Consider the following 20,519-nt stretch of genomic DNA (forward strand, 5'->3'; position numbering starts at 1 on the left):
ATGGGGCAGTATTTCCCAGAAGGTGTCCAGAAACAGCAAATGAGAGTGCGGAGATATTTTATAAAGAGTAAATCCAACTGGTATGGAATTTGAAAGTAGCAAATGCAGGATATAGTAAAAGAACTCTTGTACTCGGGGCATAGTGATATGAATGAGCTTTTTCAGTAAGCTGCAGAAACCGACAGACTAGCACTAAATCAAATCATCTGTTGGTGGGTCTATCTCAGCTTCTTTTCCTTGGTCTCCATAGTTGAGATCATTTTTAAGCTCTAATTATTGTGACATACACTGATAAGCTGGACTATGTACAGTTATCTCCACTTTCAGCAACAAGTCCCCATTGACTGGACAAATAAGTAAATGACTCTCAACTGATAGTTTCATAGTGCTGCTTTTTGTTCAGCTCTGTTAATTACATCTTTTCTATTTTAAACATTTACTTTTATTAATCATTCACTAAGTGTTTAATAAGTACACTAAATTATGTATATCATATGAGATTTTTGGAATAAAAATAAGCTAACATCTTCACTCTCCAAAAGTTTATCTGATACAGAATTGATGAACAAGTAAATGTTTAAAAAAATAGTCCAGTAACCTTATTTGAACCTAAAAGAATAAAAATGACTTGTAGGTGAGGAGATTAAGGAAGGCTATGAAAAAGTTACACTTAAATTGGATATTAGTATGTTGAGGGCCACAGCCGAGTCGGGAGGACACATGGCATTTTTGCCAGAAGTAGTGGTTGAGAAGAGACGCCAGAGAGCCTTTAAGGTGATGACTTTTGAGTTTTCGTGGAGTTCCCGTTGAGCTCTCGTGGGGGGGGATTCCTGAAGAGTTCGCAGTGGTTGGGGAAGTACCGGAGGAGGGGTTTTCAAGTTGGTGGTTCCTGGAGGAGCCGCATGTGTGGAGTGTGCTGGTGGAGTTCAGAAATAAAGTTTGTTCCTGCTTGAGTGGCTCGTGATTTGTGCCAGCCAGACCGCGGTAATTGTCGGCCTGTGCGGGGAACGCCTGAAGCTCGGAGGTAAGTGAAATTGCTTGCCCCTAAGGGAAGGTGAGAAAATGGTTGACCATTTCAAAAAACAATGTGTTCTTGTTTTGATTTGTTTTGTTTTTGTTTCAAGCTGCCTATCCCTAGAACTTTCTCAGGCAAACTGGGAAAAATGGTTGGCTCAAGGTTTGAAGTTGTTCGCCCCTGAGGAAGAGATAGAAATAGACCACAAATGCACATGTCAAGAAAATAGGAAAATTGATACAACGATTTTTTTGTTTCGGTTTTGTTTTGTGTTATTTTGTTGGGTTGCGTTATTTTTATAGTAGATTAGAAATTAGTAAAAAACAAACTGAAAGAGTGTTAAGTAAATTGTTAGAGCTTCAGACCATGGAGAAAGACATTTTAGATCAAGTAAAAGAGAAGGTCTCTTGAGCTAGTCAGACAGGAAGAAAATTTAAAGGAAAAGGGGCTATTAGGGAAAAAGCTACAACAGGAGGCTGCTACTAACACCATTCTATCACCAGAGGGTGTAATTCAACCAACAGCTCCACCTATGGAGACAGCTGAGTGGCCCTCAACCCCCATAGTTGATAGATGGGATCCTGAGACAGGACCTCAAAGATTAGCATGCCCTGTACTTGAGCAGGCAGGAGGGCAGCGAATTCACCGTGCTTTAGATTTCAAAACAGTGAAGCAGTTAAAGGAGGCTGTAACAACTTATAGTTCCCAAGCACCCTTCACTGTAAGCATGGTCAAATCCATTACCAACTTGGACATGACGCCAGCAGACTGGGCTAGCATGTGTAAATCTGTGCTAAATGGAGGACAATACTTGTTATGGAAGGTTGCCAATGAGGAATTTTGCATGGAGACAGCTAGGCGAAATGCAGCAGCTGGTTACCCTCAAAGAAATCTAGATATGTTATTAGGAAAAGGACCTCATGAGGGCCAACGGCAACAAATTGAATATGATCCTGCTATATATTCACAAATTGCTGCAGATGCGGTTAGGGCATGGAAGACTTTACAAGGACATGGAGATTTACAAGGTCAATTACCTAAGGTAATACAAGGAGCTAATGAACCTTATGCTGAATTTATAGATAGGCTTATTCAAACAGCTACCAGAGTTTTTGGGGACACAGAACAAGCAATGCCATTAATTAAACAGCTAGCCTTTGAGCAAGCAAACAGATGGTGCAAGGAGGCCATTGGACCATGGAAACATGGAGATTTAAACACATATATTAAATTATGTAGAGACATTAATGAACAAGGGCAAGTCTTGGCAGCTGCAGTACAACAGACTTTAGATGCCAGGCCGAAAACATGCTACAATTGTGAACAAACAGGACATTTTAAAAGGAATTGCCCCGTAGGAGGAGAGTTTAACAAAACTAGAAATCAAAGCGGTAGAATACTGGGTATTTGCCCACAATGCCATAGAGGGAGACATTGGGGTAATGAATGCCGTTCTCAAACCACCATAGAGGGTACTCCATTATCAAAAAACGGGCAAAGACCAGGTGTTTACCCATGATATTGTGGAGAAAGGGATCAGGCTCCATTGTCAAAAAACGGACAGGGGGGCCCAATGCTCCGGGGCCCACGACCACAGATATATGGGGCACTGGAGGAACCCAGTGACACCATTAGGGTAGTGCCTAGGAACACATTGTCTATTAGATCCCTCATCAGACAAACCAGAGGAAGTGCAGGATTAGATATCTGTGCCTCCGCCAGAGCAGTACTAACTCCAGAGATGGGAGTTCAAATCATTCCCACAGGGGTAAAAGGGCCTCTTCCCCAAGGAACAGTAGGCTTATTATTGGGATGCAGTTCTTCTACTCTAAAAGGACTTATGATAAGTCCTGGGGTAATTGACCCCGATTATGAAGGTGAAATAAAAATTATAGCTAGTTCTCCAAGGAGTATATCAGTAATTTCACCAGGAGATAGAATAGCACAGTTATTAATAATACCCAGCCTGTATGATAAATTTTCCAGTCGTACTATAGAAAGAGGTTCCAGGGGATTAGGTTCCACAGGTGTAGATTGGGCTATGCTGTCTTTAAATTTAGATTCTCGCCCCATGCTAAAACTAAATATTCAAGGACATAAATTTAATGGGCTACTTGATACAGGTGCAGACCTTAGCATCATACCTCGTCAAAAATGGCCAAAACATTGGCCATTACAACAAGCCACTCAAACGCTTTGAGGCCTAGGAGTGGAGACTAATCCTCATAGAAGTACAATGGTATTAGATTGGAAGGATCCTGAAGGATGTGAAGGAACCATACAGCCATATGTATTGGATCATCTTCCTATAAATTTATGGGGATGAAATGTCCTAGATCAATTAGGTTTGACATTAACAAATAACATCAATCCAAATGCACCCACTATTAGGGCTAGACAAGGTTTTAGGATAAAAAAAGATTAGGAGAACAAGAACAAGGTATAGCAACACCAGTACAAATAGATCAAGGAATAAATAGACATTGAGTTTTAAGAAGGGGTCACTGAGACAATAAAAATTACTTGGAAATCAGAAAGAACAGTATGGGTTCCTCAGTGGTCCCTGACTAAAGAAAAGATACAAGTAGCCCATGACCTGGTCAAACAACAATTAGCGGAGGGACATATACAACCTTCCATATCTCCCCATAATACTCCCATTTTTGTCATCAAAAAAAAAAATCTGGTAAATGGAGATTATTGCAAGATTTAAGAGCCATTAATAATGAGATGGTTATTATGGGACTTGCTCAATTGGGGATTCCTCAATTGTCTGCTTTGCCAAAAATCTGGTATGTTTTAGCTATAGATATTAAAGATTGCTTTTTTTTTTTCAATTCCAGTTCATCCTGAGGATAGTCCACGTTTTACATTTACTATCCCTGCACTGAATCATGAAGGTCCTGATCAGAGATATGAATGGAAAGTGCTCCCTCAAGGGATGGCTAACAGCCCAACTATGTGTCAAATTTATGTTAACAAAGCAATCCAGCCACTTAGAAATCAAAATCCTGAACCACAAATATTTCACTATATGGATGATGTATTGTTAGCACACAAAAATAAAAACACATTGCTAGAATGTTATGCCACACTTACAAACTTATTAAAAAATTATAATCTAGAGATAGCAATAGATAAAGTACAATTAAATTTTCCAATTAATTATTTAGGAGTTCTATTATCCTCAACCATGGTCCGTCCACCAAAAATTCAAATACGAGTAGATCAACTCAAATCACTTAACGAGTTTCAAAAGTTATTAGGAGACATAAATTGGATAAGGCCTTATCTAGGCATACCAACAGGAGAGTTGGGACCTTTATTTGATATCCTAAAAGGTCTGTCAGATCCAAATTCACCCCACATGTTAATGCCTGAAGAAAGAAAGGCATTAAAAATTATTGAAGCATATATGGAAAATATGCATCTGGATAGAATTGATATAAATTTGCCTTTATTATTTATTGTAATACCAACAAAAATATTTCTACAGGAGCATTTTGACAAGAAGGTCCATTATTATGGATACATTTATCTTATTCTCCTAACACTATTCTTACTAGGTATCCTGAGGCTGTAGGACAATTAATACTCAAAAAAAAGCAACAAAGGGAGTGTTTGGAATTTCTCCCAATAAAATTATTACTCCATATACTATGGATCAAATTGATGAGTTAGCTAATGAGTTAAATACTTGGGCAATAATCATGTGTAAATCTAATATTTCATTTGATAACCACTTACCATCTAATCCTTTATTGTCTTTTTGGTCTTCACATCCTGTAGTTTTTCCAAAAATGACAAGAAAAACACCTATCATGAATGCTCCAAATATATTCACTGATGGGTCAAATAATGGTACAGCAGCAGTAGTTACCCCTGATCAAACTTTTACATTTTTAGTACCCAAACAATCAGCTCAAAAGGTAGAGCTTAATATAGTATTACATTAGTATACTATATTTATTGATTCTAAAAAGCTGTTAATTTTAAAAAGGTATTTAGGGACAGGGGCTGTAGCCTAGTGGCACATGAGGCACTGGGTTCAATCCTTAGCACTGCATTAAAACAAAACAAAATAAAAGCATGATGTCCATATACAACTACAAAAATTTTTTTAAAAGTATTCAGAGATTACTTCTTGAAATGTTTACATTATAAAATGTTAGCCTTATCAGAAATATTAAAATATTAAAAATGTATATCCTGAAATTGATGTATTATTTGTGAAATGTTAGTTAGTAACAAACATAATATGGAATGGCTTTTGCATTTGTTGTGATTCAGTGAGTGATAGTGATTCAGTGAAGATACTTTATTATCTTCTATTTACAGATGAGGAAAACAGTCTTAAAAAGTTTTAGCAGAAATGATGTAAGTAGTGTCAGGGAGCATTTAAACTTATCTGGTTTATATAATTCTGTACTTTCAGATCAGTATGATAAGAATAATAGCTTTTAGGGAGGCATTTTGCTTGTCCTATCTGTTTTCCTATGTTTAATTCAGCATAGTGATTTTTATTTATTTATTTATTTTGGTATCAGGGATTGAACCCAGGGTCTTAACCACTGAGCCACATCCCCAGCCCTTTTTGTTGTTGTTGTTGTTTTTTAATATTTTATTTTTTAGTTGTAGTTGGACACAATACCTTTTATTTATTTATTTGTTTGTTTTAAATGTAGTGCTAAGTATTGAACCCACGGCCTTGCACATGCTAGGTGAGCACTCTACCCGCTGAGCCACAAGCCCAGTGCCTCCCCCCCTACCACTTGCCCACTAGGTTGCTTAGGATTTTACTACATTGCTGAGGCTGGCTTTGCAGTTGTGATCCTCCTGCCTCAGCCTCCCAAGTTGCTGGAATTACAGGCATGTGCCACCAGGCCAGCCCAGTAGAGTAAATTTTAACATTATTTAGAGGTATACAAAGGAGCCAGGTGGTGCATGCCTGTAATCTCAGCGGTTCGGGAAACTGACAGGAGCATTGTGAGTTAAGAGCCAGCCTCAGCAAAAGTGAGGCACTAAGTAACTCAGTGAGATCCTGTCTCTAAATAAGATACAAAATAGTGCTGGGGATGTGGTTTAGTGATTGAGTGTTCCTGAGTTCAATCCCCTGTATCTGCTCCCATTTAAAAAAAAAAAAAAAAAAAAAGATACAAAGGACTTAGACCTATTTTCTCTCCTCCAGAAAATTTCAAAGATCTGAATATGCCATTTGCAGTTTTTAAAAATTTGTTTAGTTTTTGATGAATCTTTATTCATGTATTTATATGCAGTGTTGAGAATTGAACCCAGGACATCCGTAGGCAAGCGCTCAACCCCAGCCCACCATTTGCAGTTTTTAAGGATAGTTGATGAACTGCTAAATAACTAAGTATTTATTCTTTGTTTTTCACTGATATTACATGCCTGTCTTGGCATCTTCTCAGAGTTCTGTGTCTTCTCATAAAGAATTTTGGAAGGCTTTAGTGTAAAATATTTAAAATTGGACTTAAGTTATGATATTACTATTGTAAATAACCTAGTTACTTTAATTAACATAATAACTGTCCATTTTAAAAGAGGAAACAAGCCCCTGTGTTGTAACAGTTCTTTTAGGGAAAGAAGAGGGATAAGTTATATGCTGGGGAATAGAGAATAAGGTAAATAAAAGGAGAAAATTTTGGTGGTATGGGCTGTCAGAGTGATATGAAGTTCCAAAATATAAAGTTTGTTTGGTAAACTAATCATACTAACCTATATTCAATTTTTTAAAAATAAATCTGGCCTGAATTTATGACACTGATGAGACTTGGATCATCCCATGTACAATAACAGATACTTTTTTTTGCTTAAATAAAAAATTTGCCAGGAGCAGTGGTATACACCTATAATCACAGCAGCTCAGAAGGCTGAGACAGGAAGGATCACAAGTTTGTGGCCAGCCTCAGCAACTTAGTAAGATACTGTCTCAAAAAAAAAAAAAAAAAAGACTGAGGATGTAGCTCAGTAGTAGAATGCCCCTGGGTTAAATTCCTAGGACGTCCCCTCAATTATGTTATTGCTCTTGAATTTAATATATTAGTAGTCTGGTAGATATTAGAGATAAGCAAGAAACCTCATGGATCTATAAATTCAATTATCTTCCTTTAGATATGTGATTATTATTTCTCTTTATTAGCTTATATTCTCCCTCTCTTCCTAGGGTAGACTTAGAAGAAAATCTGAGGTTACGAAAATATCAAAGCATTTATTTTCTTGAATATTATTTAGACAAAACATGATTTGTTAATTATTCTAGAACATTTACTAATTATGTAACTGACACTTTGCAAAGTTCTGTGTCTTGATTCCTAAATGCTCTTTTCCTTTTATATAATATGTATTGCTTACATAAATTCTGGGTCTCCTTTGTCTCATGACCATATCCTTTTAGGACTTCCTTTAGACTGCCTGAATTGGGAGATTAAATAACAATATAGCAAAAAGCAAACTTAAATGTTCATTTGCTGGAGGTTTTTGGGTTTTCTTCCTGAGTGCCATTTTTGTTTTATCTATATTTGCACTACCAGTTGTTAAAACTATAAGAAGTGATGAAACAAATGGGCTCAGATTCTTTGTTCTTCCACATCAAGAAGGAATATCTGTCTGTTGGCTGATTTAAGTCTACTTAAATCACAATCCCAGTTGTGACCCTTGGGATTTTCCTTACTGCTCACCTTTTTTCTTCTGATGATATGTAAAAGAATGGAAGATTCGAGTCCAGATATAGTAGTTGAGAGTGGAAATTGACAGCCTCGGTGCTTGTACTTGGGCTTTCTATATTAGTTGGCTTATAGTGAACTAGGGACCTACTGTCATGTTAGAAACCACTCTGACATGCTTGGTTGGTTTTTGTTTTGTTTTCATGCCAGGGATTGAACCCAGGGGCACTTAACCACTAAGCCACATCCCTACCCCTTTTTATTTTTATTTTTAATTTTGAGACAGGGTGTCACCAAGTTACTTATGGCTTCACTAAATTGCTGATGTTGGTTTTGAACTTGTGGCCTCCTGCTTCAGCCTCCCAAGCCACTTGGATTATAGGTGTGTACCACCACATCCAGCTTGATTGGGGTTTTTGAACATCATCTGAATTTATCAGGTGAATTGTTTTCCATAGATGTATTTGACTTAAAGATATATGCTTAAGATTTGTGTGTGTTAATGTGGACAAAGACCATTTTAATGGAAGTGAGGATGTTATGATAAAAGAAGAAAAATTAAAAGTGAGTTTTTCTTTTTGCATTAATAGACAGGCAGTGGTTAAAGGTTCTCTTCCACATCCTTTTGCCTTGACGTTATTTGAGGACACATTGTACTGGACTGACTGGAACACACATTCCATTTTGGCTTGCAACAAGTATACTGGCGAGGGTCTTCGTGAAATCCATTCTAACATCTTCTCTCCCATGGATATACATGCCTTCAGCCAGCAGAGGCAGCCAAATGGTAAGTGATCTTAATTTTTAAATTGTAAGTTGGAATAGCTTTGTAGCTCTTGGATGTCTGGCTTTAGTGAGAGTCAGGAGAAAGGACATATCTGAAGGTAGTAGGAAAAATATTTAAAAAGGGAAAACATTGAAATGTAATTCAGGTTAAACAATAACCTAAATCATTTGTATCCTTATATCTATCCCTGTTATTACCTTGCATTTTGTTTGGGGTAGAGGTAGTGGAGATGCATAAAAAAAATTGAGGTAACTCATTTGCTATGCTTATACACAAATGTATTTCTTGTTCATTTTATTTCTCTGTGGGCGCAGGCATGTATTCATGTGCAAGCATTTAAAAAACACTTTTCTTGAAGGGAAAACACTGTTATTCTAGTTGGTAAATTTAAGCACCTCAAAATTTTGCTGAATGAAGTACCTGAATAAATAATTCCCTGCATATCTCCCTACCTCCTCGCCCACCTTTAAATTTAATTTTGCTTCTATTTTTTGGTCACCTTTTACCATGACTTGGGCTGTGTCTGTTGACAATGACCTCTTGTAAGAGAGGAATGGAATTAGGCTTAAAAGGAATATGAGAATGTTAAGTGTTTGGCACTTGTGTGTAGATAAATGTCTGGCATATGTCTGAATATATTTCAGATTGTGTTCTGTAACCAAAAATGAAAAGCTTTTGGGTTATGTGTTGCTTTGTATTAGCTCTCTCCATTTAGGGGGAGTTAGTCAAATATTGGATGTGTTATATTGGAATCTCATGATCATGAGCCCATAAAAACATTTAAAACTGTATTGTGAATTACTCTTTTGTTAAAAAGAAAGAAAGAAAGAAAGAAAATGTTTAGTCACTTGTGAAATTTTTATTCTCTTGGTCACCCTAAGGAGAAATTTTTCCTCTGTGTGTGTGTGTGTTTTTAATGTTGCTGTTGATCTTTTAGTTTTACTAGTTTGAAAATTTGCAGTTGTCTTTGATGTTACTCTCCTCTTTTCTCTCATATTCCATTGATATGCATCTTATGTTGAATTTTTAAATTTGAATATTATTTGACATTCATTTCTATAGTTTCTACAAATTTACTGATTAGTTTTTTCTGCTTTAATTTTTTTTCCTCTTTTAATCAATTCTGCTCTCTCTTCTGTTAATCTTTCCAAGGAACAGCTTTTCAACATTCTCCTTTTCTTGGCTTTCAGTACCTTCTATTACAGTGTGTTCCTGTCCTGTATGCTCATTAATCTTTAGTTATTATTAGTCAATGGAAATCATAACTTCCAACTGTATTATTCACCTCATACCTTACTCAGTGTATGGCCCCCAAGATTCTGTTCATAGGAATTTAATACATTTGAAATGTCCTGTACTTCCTGTCCTGCAGGCTCCTACCATGTCCTCTATACTCCATGAAGCTTTTCCTCAATTATTTAAACTTCAGTGACTTATTTCATGTTTGACTGTATACTTACATATAATGTTCAAGATTGCATTTAATTTCCTTGTTTTATTGTTGATTTTACCTTACTGATTAGATTGCGAGGATCTCCTACTTTACTTTTTCTTTATTACTTTTTGGATCTAAAGTGCTAAGTAAATTCTCAATGATTAATTCCTTGCAGATGGTTTGGTAGTCAAGCACCTGGATGACATTTGGTAATAATTGTGGTTTATCACAGTTTTTCATGTTATAGTTGTTAACATTTGTGTACTGAGAGTCTGGGAGGTCATCCTTAATCATTGGTATTAATCAATGTGATTTATATTTGACAGCTACAAATCCATGTGGAATTGATAATGGTGGTTGTTCCCATTTGTGTTTGATGTCTCCAGTCAAGCCTTTTTATCAGTGTGCTTGCCCTACTGGGGTGAAACTCCTGGAGAATGGAAAAACCTGCAAAAATGGTAAGAAGGAAAACATTTTATGACAGCAATTGAGATTCTTTTTTTAATATTTATTTTTTAATGTAGTTGGACACAATACCTTTATTTTACTTATTTATTTTTATGTGGTGCTGAGGATTGAACCCAGGGCCTCACATGTGTTAGGTAAGTGCTTTACCACTGAGCCACAACCCCAGCCCAGCAATTGAGATTCTTTATGATTTATTTCTCTATAGTAAACTCTACATGTTATAGTGCTTTGGGAGACTAATTACTCACAAATGGTTATATAACAGGAGTGTTTTATGGCATCTTTTGAATACTATTTAATCAGTTTTAATATTTTAAGAAATGTACTATTTTGGGAAAAGATAGGTACTATTTCTTTTCTGTCAGATTTCATAGTTACCGATATCATAGCTAATTACTATGGGAATTGAGTATTATATCTCATTAAATACATTTTTAACTATAGGTGGCACTTGTAAGTAAAGAGCCTCTGTAAAGGAAAAAATGTTTATTAAACCATTTAGCTATAAAGAATATCATGGAATAAATATATTTTCTAACAATGGTTGAATGATATTTTTAATTGTATTTTTAATGTTAGAGAAGTGCTTCCAGAAGAAGAAAAAAGTTCCATATTACACTTTGCCTCTTCTCCTTACTTATTTTTAATTCCCTATATAGAGAGAGCATGTTGGAGAAGTGTACTGATTTAGGACATTTCAAGGGACTTCTGATTTGGAAGAACACCAGTTCTTCTCTTTTTCTTCTTAATGAGAATATTATTCATTCTTACCCCTATGGATTACCATCTGGTTCTCTAGGAACCAGCAAGACCTGGTAAAAAAAAAAATTGTTATGTTTAGCAGTGGCTTCTTTATCTAACTATGAAAAGCAGAAGCCTTCATTTCAGCGCAATAGAGTTCCTGGCAAGGAGGTCAGGGAGTCAGAAAAATGGAATTGAGTTCATGTACTAGATGATTGTTAAGACTTGGCATTGATAAATTGTCCTCATAGTCAAAGGTGAAGCAGGCTGACTCTAGTCTGATAGTTTCCATGGCAAACAATAATTTGGTTTCAATTTAAAACAAAAGGTTTTTGTAACATTGCTTTTTTGTTTAAAAATGTAGCTTGACTTTAAAACAGAGGATTTATTTTAGCAATTGTGTTCTGTCTACTGCTTCACAGTTTTTGCAGATGTACATATTTAACAGTTTTGAATTTTTAGGCATACATTTGTCAGGTAGAGTAGACTGAAGTTAGCTATTATGTTTTGATCATAATACCCATATTAACAGCTTTATGAGTTATTCCTTTGCTGAGTTTTGACTGGTTTCTTTTGGCAGTCAGCAGGACCAGTGAATTGTATAGTATTCCTAGTTTGTACTTGACATATGGCATTTTGGGATATTCTTTCTCCATGTTAGAGTTCATTTGTAATTAGCTCTGGAGTTAAATAGCTAATGTTATGTTGAGAGGTGTCATTCCTCTAAGTTTTTACAAATATAATTCCAGATAGATGCTTGAAGTTTATATACCCGTATTTTCTTTTGGACACTTTTTTTGGGGGTGGGGTGGGTTAGAAATTTTTTCTTGCTCTTTTAGTTGTCAGTATGCTTATTATTTTTAATTAATGTTTTATAGTTACATGATTGGTGGTGGTTTATTTAAACACAAAAAATGAAAACAGAGTGAGCTTAATTTTCTCATTCCCAGATATCTTTTATTGAATCCTAATTTAGGTTAAAAACAGTTCGTGAATAAATCCCATTTAAAACTCAGTGAAATAAAAATTTTAAATTTTTATTCATTTTTTAATAGTACCATCCTGATTTTTATTGAGTACTTATATGCGTAGTATCTTCCTGAGTTTTAATATTTATCTCCTTTAATTTTCACAGTGACCTTATGACATTTAAATGTAGAAATGAGGCTAGAGAGAGTCTATATTTTGCTTAAGTTTGTATAGCTACTTGAATCAAATTGGATTCACTACTCCTGCTACCTCCCGCCTCCCCCCCCCCCCACTACTCTTACTCTTAAACACAGTGTTATGTTTATCTGGTTCCCTCTCTTCATTGCTTTTTCCTTCTCCAAACTTCTCTTGTCCTCAGTTATGTCAGGTGTTGCCTTGTATTTCTTTGTTAAGACTGCTTTATTAAGATATAATTCATATTCCATAAAATTCTTCCATTTCAGGTGTATTATTCAGTGATTTTTAATAAATTACAGAGTTGTTTAACCATCACAATACTGTAATTCAATTTTATAACATTCACATTGAATTCAAAAGAGTTTTGTCCTAGATTTCTGTAGCTTTCAAAACATGCTTCTTGAACAAAGGCTCTGTATCCTACATCTCCTTCTTCCTTTAAATATTTAGCTACTCAGAAATTACTTAGTCATTTTTTATTACATTTAATAAGTAATTAGATAGCTGGGTATCTAATTAATGAAACCAGGAAGTGTTTTCATTAATTCGTCCAATTCTTTATTTGGAAAGGTTAGCCATTATTGAGCTTGACCTCAAATAAACTCTTTCTATTTCATTGTGTTAGTTTTCATTTCTACTTTAAAGAGAACTAATTTCCTTTTGTACTCATGTATTTTATATTTCTTAAAGAAGTTCTGCGTTCTTTCTTTAGAGAGGCTAAATTTTGGCTGTGGCTTTCAAGTGATTTTTTTTTTCTTTTCATTTCACTTTGTTGTTTTAGGTGCTACTGAATTATTACTTTTAGCCCGCAGGACAGATTTGAGACGTATTTCTTTGGATACACCAGATTTTACAGACATTGTTCTGCAGTTAGAAGACATCCGTCATGCTATTGCCATAGATTATGATCCTGTGGAAGGCTATATTTACTGGACTGATGATGAAGTGAGAGCTATACGCCGCTCCTTCATAGATGGATCTAGCAGTCAGTTTGTGGTTACTGCTCAAATTGCCCACCCTGATGGTATTGCTGTTGACTGGGTTGCACGAAATCTTTACTGGACTGATACTGGTACTGATCGGATAGAAGTGACACGGCTCAATGGAACCATGAGGAAAATCTTGATTTCAGAGGACTTAGAAGAACCTCGGGCTATTGTGTTAGATCCTATGGTTGGGTAAGAAACTCTGCTGATAGTAAATATGTCTGGTGTTTCTGTTTCTTACAGGCATCTAGTTTATGTTAGTTTTAATAAATAGTTTTTTAATGGCTGTTTTTAGAATATAATGATTGGCATAAAATCTTTCTAGGGTTTTTTTTTTTTTTGCCTCGGATGTCTTAAATAATTTATCTTTCTAAATTAAGTCCATATTTGCTGACTTTGGGTGTTGTCTGCAGATTTTGCTCAGATTGCATCATGACCATGAAAAATGTGGAAAGAAATTATTTTCAGAATTCTTTCCCTTCCTGTAGAAGATTTAATTTCATTCCATTTCAGTATTTATGGTAAAAATATTATCTTACTTCATATTTCTCCAAATATATGAATGATTTGGTTTCTAAAACCTTGTGAGGCCATATAGCTTTACTCCATTTTGCGGGGGGTGAGGAGCATACCACCCGGACTTTGGTCTGAGGTAGCACAACTTTCTACATACTTCCAAATGTTATTGTGGGATTCATTGTGGGGATGAACATAGTGACAAATTATTATACCTCATTGTATACCAATAATCATCCAGAAGCCACAGGAATGACTTGGCTTTTCAGGGAGAATTAGACTAATTCATTTTGTCATCTGGATATTCCTACTAGGATAACTTTTTTGTCAGAGAATGATAAGCATCAAGAAAGTTCATGGGAAGAGGCACACAATATTTTTTTAAAATCATGAATAAATATGGAATCTTATTGGGAAGCATTTTCAGGATCAGTGTAGAAACAGTGTTCTATCTGAACATTCCCTACAAGCTTATCTACTTCTATTATAAGTTTCTTAAACATAATCTTCACATGTGAAGACTATGTATGTGTTATTTCCTTTTCCTTCTATGGCATTGACTCATGATAGCAGTATAATATGTGTTGTGGATATCATTTCTGTTTTCTATTTTAGGTTCAATTTCTGTATACTTCTGCAGGTACATGTATTGGACTGACTGGGGAGAAATCCCGAAAATTGAGCGAGCAGCTCTGGATGGTTCTGATCGAGTAGTGATGGTTAATACTTCTCTTGGTTGGCCAAATGGTTTAGCCTTGGATTATGATGAAAGCAAAATATACTGGGGAGATGCCAAAACAGACAAAATTGAGGTTTGTTTCTTACTTTTTTACTTTAAAACCAGTTTTGTATGTTTTTGACTTGGTAGTAATTTGGTGCAGATACTCTGGCCTCTTAATAGTTTTCTGGGGTACCGAAGGTGTCTTTTAGAAGTTTTACTTGATTTCATCTTTCTAGGGATTATGTATTATCTTCCACCTAGTCCCATGATTTCCAGGTTGGGCAGGTATGAGAAAGGGAGGTTCATTTATTTCTAGTCTTAAAAGCTAATGTGATTGTCCTCATTTTGGATAAAGCCATGTCCTGAATTTCCAATAGGCAGTTTTAGCAAACTAAAATTTTATTCTATTACTGGAAGAGCTGGCTGTCCTAATTTGGGAAAATAAAGCCCATATGTGTATGTAACTTTTGTTGGTGTTACTGGTATAAAGGCAGGAGGTGAAATATATTAAATATTAAGTGGTTACATATAAACACTTTTTAAATTAATTTGTGGACTGTATGGGGGAAAGATTAATTAACCAAAGCTTAGGAAAGATACTTACCAAGTGGTAAAGTTGTTTGTGGCAATCAGATAAAATTATGGTGAAAATAACCAATAATGAATATTTTTCACAGTGGTTTGTAAATATATCCTTGATATTGATGTAACATTTAAAATTCACGGTTTGAGTTAGGCTGTGTCAAAGGTTTCATGTATCACAAACTTAAGACAGAGTCAGAATCTTATTTTTCCTTTGAGGGATGCATGACTTCCTCTTTCTCGTATAAGGAAGGGCCTTGAATGGCTCTTCAGGGAGCCACTGCACATATCTTACATATAGAAAATTTAGGCTCTAGAGCAGTTATTTTAGAAAGGTGGTTCTTTGATGCGCTAGGAACTCTGAGGGAATAATGAATTAAAGGGATTTTCTTCCAGAGTGGAAAGTTGGAATAGAAGAAATCCATTAGTATTCCACCAGGCCCAGGCACTGAAAATGGCATCTCTTATTTTTGCACCTGGTTTCCATTAACAGAAAATCCTGTATATACTAACTATATAAAATTTCTCCCTGTTGTGTTTCACTGTACTTCCTTACCTCCTTCTTAAATCCAAGTTAGTGTTTGAATCTTGGAGGACAGTGCTAATGAGACACAGGTGATGGATTTACTTTTCAGATACGCTGTTAACTTCATTTGGATCAGCTTGAGTACAAATTACCCACCTAATTCCAGCCAGCTCACAATTGTGTGTTGTTCCTCAGCCATGGACCATACTTGAATGTGTTACCATTGGGAAACAGTTTAAAGCCCAAGTGTACTAGAAGAATGTCTGTAGCAATGAAATTTACATCAGGAAAGAACACTTGATTTATTATCTCATAGGGATTTTTAAAATTCCACATTTAGTCTTTTTTTAAAGCTTCTTATAACTTCTTGATTAGCTTGAAAATAAAAGCATTATTTCTTAATTTGAAATTCTCAAGTCTTATTTTCCCCACTTTAGGTATATTTAATACTTTATATATAGCAATTTATTCCATATCACAACTTTTTAAGGAGGGAGTCAGAAAAAGAAAAAAGAGTTTAGGTTCTGAGTAGCAGTGATTAGGAATAAAAATGAATATTCATTTAACAATATAAAATATTAGTTAAAGAGAATTTATATTCTTTAGTTCACAGTGAGAACGGGTCTTTTTTTTTTTAAGAGAGAGAGAGAGAGAATTTTTTTTAATATTTATTTTTCAGTTTTCGGTGGGCACAACATCTTTATTTTATTTTATGTGGTGCTGAGGATCCAATCCATGCCAGGCGAGCGCGTTACCTCTTGAACCACATCCTCAGCTGGAGAACAGGTCTTAAAATTAGTATTCCTTCTGGCCTCCTTGTTCTGTCTTTTTGAATTGACCTGTATAAGTGAACAGTGGTGTCATTGATCCCTCACCTCTTCTTTCCTTCTTCCCTAAGTGGAACCAGCATCCTTAACCTACCTTATTTTTCTTCCAGATTTCTAGCACATAACTGTTTGTTATTTGTCTTCTTAATGACAGGTTGTTTGGTGTTAGTGGTGAATGTACTTTCATTAAACTATATACCTAGGACTTCCCCTTATTGTTTCCCCTGGAGATTCTGATGAACTTTAACTAGTTTAACAAAAACTTTTGTTGTTTTCCTTTCATAGGCTCTAGGAAATAGTAGAGCAGGTATTATTACTTGTTCTCTTCTCTACAATGAGTAAAATTGCCTATACATGACAAACTAAAGAAAGCACAGCTCTTCATCTAAATTAATCTTGTGTAATTTGAGAAAAACTTAAGTTTTTCATCCTGAGAATAGTAGCAATTATGGGAACAACTATCACCACCATTTCATCTCTTTTTTACTTGGTTATAGGCAGAAAATATTGAATTTGTAAACTTTTTGAAAGAAATACAATTTTTAAAATGCTTTTAAGCCATGTGCAGTGGTACACACCTGTAATTCCAGTGATGGGGGAGACTGACAGGAGGATCACAAGTTCAAGGATGGCCTTTGCAACTCAGTGAAACTCTGTCTAAAGAAATAAATAAATAGAAAGGGCCAGAGTGTAGCTTGGTGGTAAAGTAACCCTGGGAAAAATAAACTACAACCAACAGCCAACAAACAACAATAACAACAAAAACCCCAATTTTTTTACCTCAAGAAGTAGTCCCTTACAGCTTTGTCATGACCATGAATGGAATGGGACTGTAAAAGAGTATCAGGTTGTGATTGTGGTAGCCCTGTCCTTTTCTAGAAGACTTCAAATTTTTATATGGGAACAGACTGCTATGTATGTGTTAATAATACACGTGAGAAGAAAAGTAGTTGCTTGGTGAATTGTTATATGAATTATTGTATGGCAGTGAATTCGGTTATCAGGGTAAAGGAATGGGGAACTGTGGATTTCAAACTTGATTGTTTCACTTATTGTTATAGGGTTTTAGAAAGAATGAATAGATTTACCTCAGATGTAAGTAACATCAGTTTCTGGAAAGAGAAGCTATACCTAGGGCATTGCTAATGATGTCACAATAAAAAAAAAGATGGTGGATATGCTGCTTTAATATAAAAATGTATATGTGAAGATATGTCTTCACTTGTCAGCTGATATTGGCCACTTATCTCTAGGTGTTATTTAGTATTTATTTTTAGTTCTTGGCGGACACAACATCTTTGTATGTGGTGCTGAGGATGGAACCCAGGCTGCACGCATGCCAGGTGAGCGTGCTACCGCTTGAGCCACATCCCCAGCCCCTCTGGGTGTTATTTAGAAGGTATTGACTAGTACTTGTTTCTGTTTGTTTTTCATTACATTGAAATGATTTCATTGCCTTTTACAAACAAACTTTCTAGTTTAGTTTTTTTGTGTTGTGTTCCAGCACCTTCTAGTTTTTATTAGTGCTCTAGGGCCTCCTGTATTAACAGGAAGAACACTTTGTTGCTAGTGGAAGTCTTTATTTTGCATGACCCTACAGTACTCAGAATAAAATGCATCTTAAGAACATTCTCATTTAGTCATTTTTTTTCTGCCCAAAACATCTGTTGTACCTAGGATCTACAGTACTGCTTTCCAATAGCAAAGAAATGTTATTGGTAATTGAAAGTGTAAAGCATTCCTTGCCATGATATAAAATTCAGTATGTATTGTTAGCTTGCTTATATTTTCTTGAACATGCTTTTCTCATTGTATTCCACTTTAACTGAAAAAAAAAATTCATGTTAAATCTTCTTTCTCCCACCCCTTTATTTCTGAGCTTTGCTGACAGTGCTGCAACACCTGGCAGTTACAGGTAAAAAGAGAGCTTTTCAAGTCTACTTTAAGATCTTGAGGATTTATTCGAAATCTCTGTTAATATAAGTTTCCTTACTTTAGAGGATATAATATTCATAGGTAGTTATGTGCAAATCTAATTATACCTGGCACAACTTTGTTGGGAAACAGACAGAGATTATTTGAACTTTTAATGCCAAGAATTTTTGAATAAAGAGTGTATTATTGTCTATGATGTGTGCTGAAAAAACTTGGCATTTGGTGAATGTTCTATTTCATATTCTAAGCCTGAAATTGCAGGGCTACATTTTCCTCTGATGACAACTTCCTCTGTTTTATCAATACCCTAATAAGGAAATTTGTTTCCCAAGTATTCAGATTTCTTTTTGAAGGAATTTCTTTGTCTGAAATCTTTAGCTGGCATATTGTGAAAGTCTGTCAAAACACACAAGGATCTTTTATGATTTTTCCTACTGTTGATTTCTAGGATTAATTTTTTTAAATAATAGTAACAATTATCTATTGTTGAGATAAGTTTTTCTGATTATATAGCAAGTATCAACAAGAAATCCTTTTGAATCTTGGCCAGTTCATAACATTCAGTCTTCCTTAAAATTGATTATACTTTCAGTTTGAGAAATCTCTGAGATAGTAAACTTCAGTTTCTGAATCTTTTGTCCATTTCTGCTATTTTACCACAGGTATATAATCAGAGAAACTTACTTGACGATAGGTGTAATTATGCTATCCTGAACTGCCATGGCAAACCCTAGAGCCTCACCAAACAAAATGCTTTGCCTCAATTAGGAGTTTTTGGATAGTTTCGTAAAATTAAGATAATCAGATACAAGTTGAGACTTAGCACTTTAGTGATCAAGTTTGAACTTGCCTTTGAACCGTTTTTTAAAATGAACTGTTGGGCTGGGGATGTAGCTCATTGGTAGAGTGTTTACCTAGTATGTGCAAGGCCATGGATTCAGTCTCCAGTAACACAAAAAACAAAATAAATATATAACCCCAAACCCCCCAAAAAGGTCAACAAATAAAGTGTACTACTGTTATACTTTTTCAACTCATGTTTAATGTAAAACCATTGAATATTTGTGGAAGTGTTTTTAGTTTCAATGTGATTATTTTTAAAATACTTTATTCCTTTGGTTTTTGTAACTCCTGAAGGAAAAGAATATTGTTTTTAATGTCCTACTTTTGTAGCAATTTATAACAGTATTTAGTAGTAAAGAGTGGTAATCTCTAAATCTTTTTTAAATTTTTGATACTGGACATTGAACTAAGGGGCACTCAATCACTAAGCCACATCCCCAGCCCTATGTTGTATTTTATTTAGAGACAGGTTCTCACTGAGTTGCTAAGCTTTGCTATTGCTGAGGCAGATTTTGAACTTTGACTTGGCCTCTGAGCTGGTATCTAAATTTTATTGAAACTGTTTTTTAAGTTGTCAATGGACCTTTATTTTTTTTAATTTAAAAAAGTCTTTAAAGTTTTAAAAATATATATATTTTAAAATTATAAATGGGGGGCTGGGGTTGTGGTTCAGCGGTGGAGCACTCACCTAGCACGTGTTAGGCCCTGGGTTTGATCCTCAGCACCACATAAAAATAAATAAAATAAAAGTATTGTGTCCAACTACAACTAAAAACTAAATATTTTAAAAAAATAAAAGAATATATGGCCACATTACCTTTAGTGTGCTTATGATTGAACCCAATGCCTCACATGTGGGAGGCAAGCTCTCTGCCACTGAGCCACAACCCCAGCCCTGGAACTTTATTTTTATTTATATATATCCAGTGCTGAGAATTGATCCCAGTGCGTCACTTGTGTGAGGCAGGTGCCCTATCCTGAGCTACAACCCCAGCCCTATTGAAACATTTTATAATATTGGACCCTACCTTAGTTTTTGTTTGACACTCCCCTCCCCCATTCAACAGGGTGACCTTAGATAATACTCATGATTTCTGGTCTTTGTATTTTGGACCAGATAATATGTAAGATTCCTTGTAGTTGTAGCTTTTCCAATGTTACTGTAGTAACTCTTGTCTTAGTTTAAGAATGGATAGTCTACTTCACTTTGGGAGAATGTAAAAAAAAAATTTATATCACAAATGATATGAGTATTTTGTTTTTTTCTTTCAACTCTTCCTTATTTGC

At 35.3% G+C, this 20,519-nt stretch overlaps 1 protein-coding gene across 2 annotated transcripts in view; it reads left to right on the forward strand.

Moving 5' to 3' along the window:
• Positions 1-20,519, forward strand: part of Lrp6 (LDL receptor related protein 6) — a 167,543-nt gene that overhangs the window by 79,064 nt on the left and 67,960 nt on the right. The window contains exons 4-7 of one of the 2 annotated variants that reach the window (XM_078015223.1): positions 8,289-8,485; positions 10,247-10,378; positions 13,078-13,474; positions 14,439-14,610. In XM_078015223.1, the coding sequence (XP_077871349.1) occupies positions 8,289-8,485; positions 10,247-10,378; positions 13,078-13,474; positions 14,439-14,610 (898 nt within the window). Of the gene's footprint in view, positions 1-8,288; positions 8,486-10,246; positions 10,379-13,077; positions 13,475-14,438; positions 14,611-18,265; positions 18,370-20,519 lie in introns of those variants that run through there. The other variant, XM_078015224.1, reaches the window with a different exon arrangement.

Source organism: Ictidomys tridecemlineatus, chromosome 6 (genome assembly GCF_052094955.1).
Source record: "Ictidomys tridecemlineatus isolate mIctTri1 chromosome 6, mIctTri1.hap1, whole genome shotgun sequence".
NCBI classification, from domain to species: Eukaryota; Metazoa; Chordata; class Mammalia; order Rodentia; family Sciuridae; genus Ictidomys; species Ictidomys tridecemlineatus.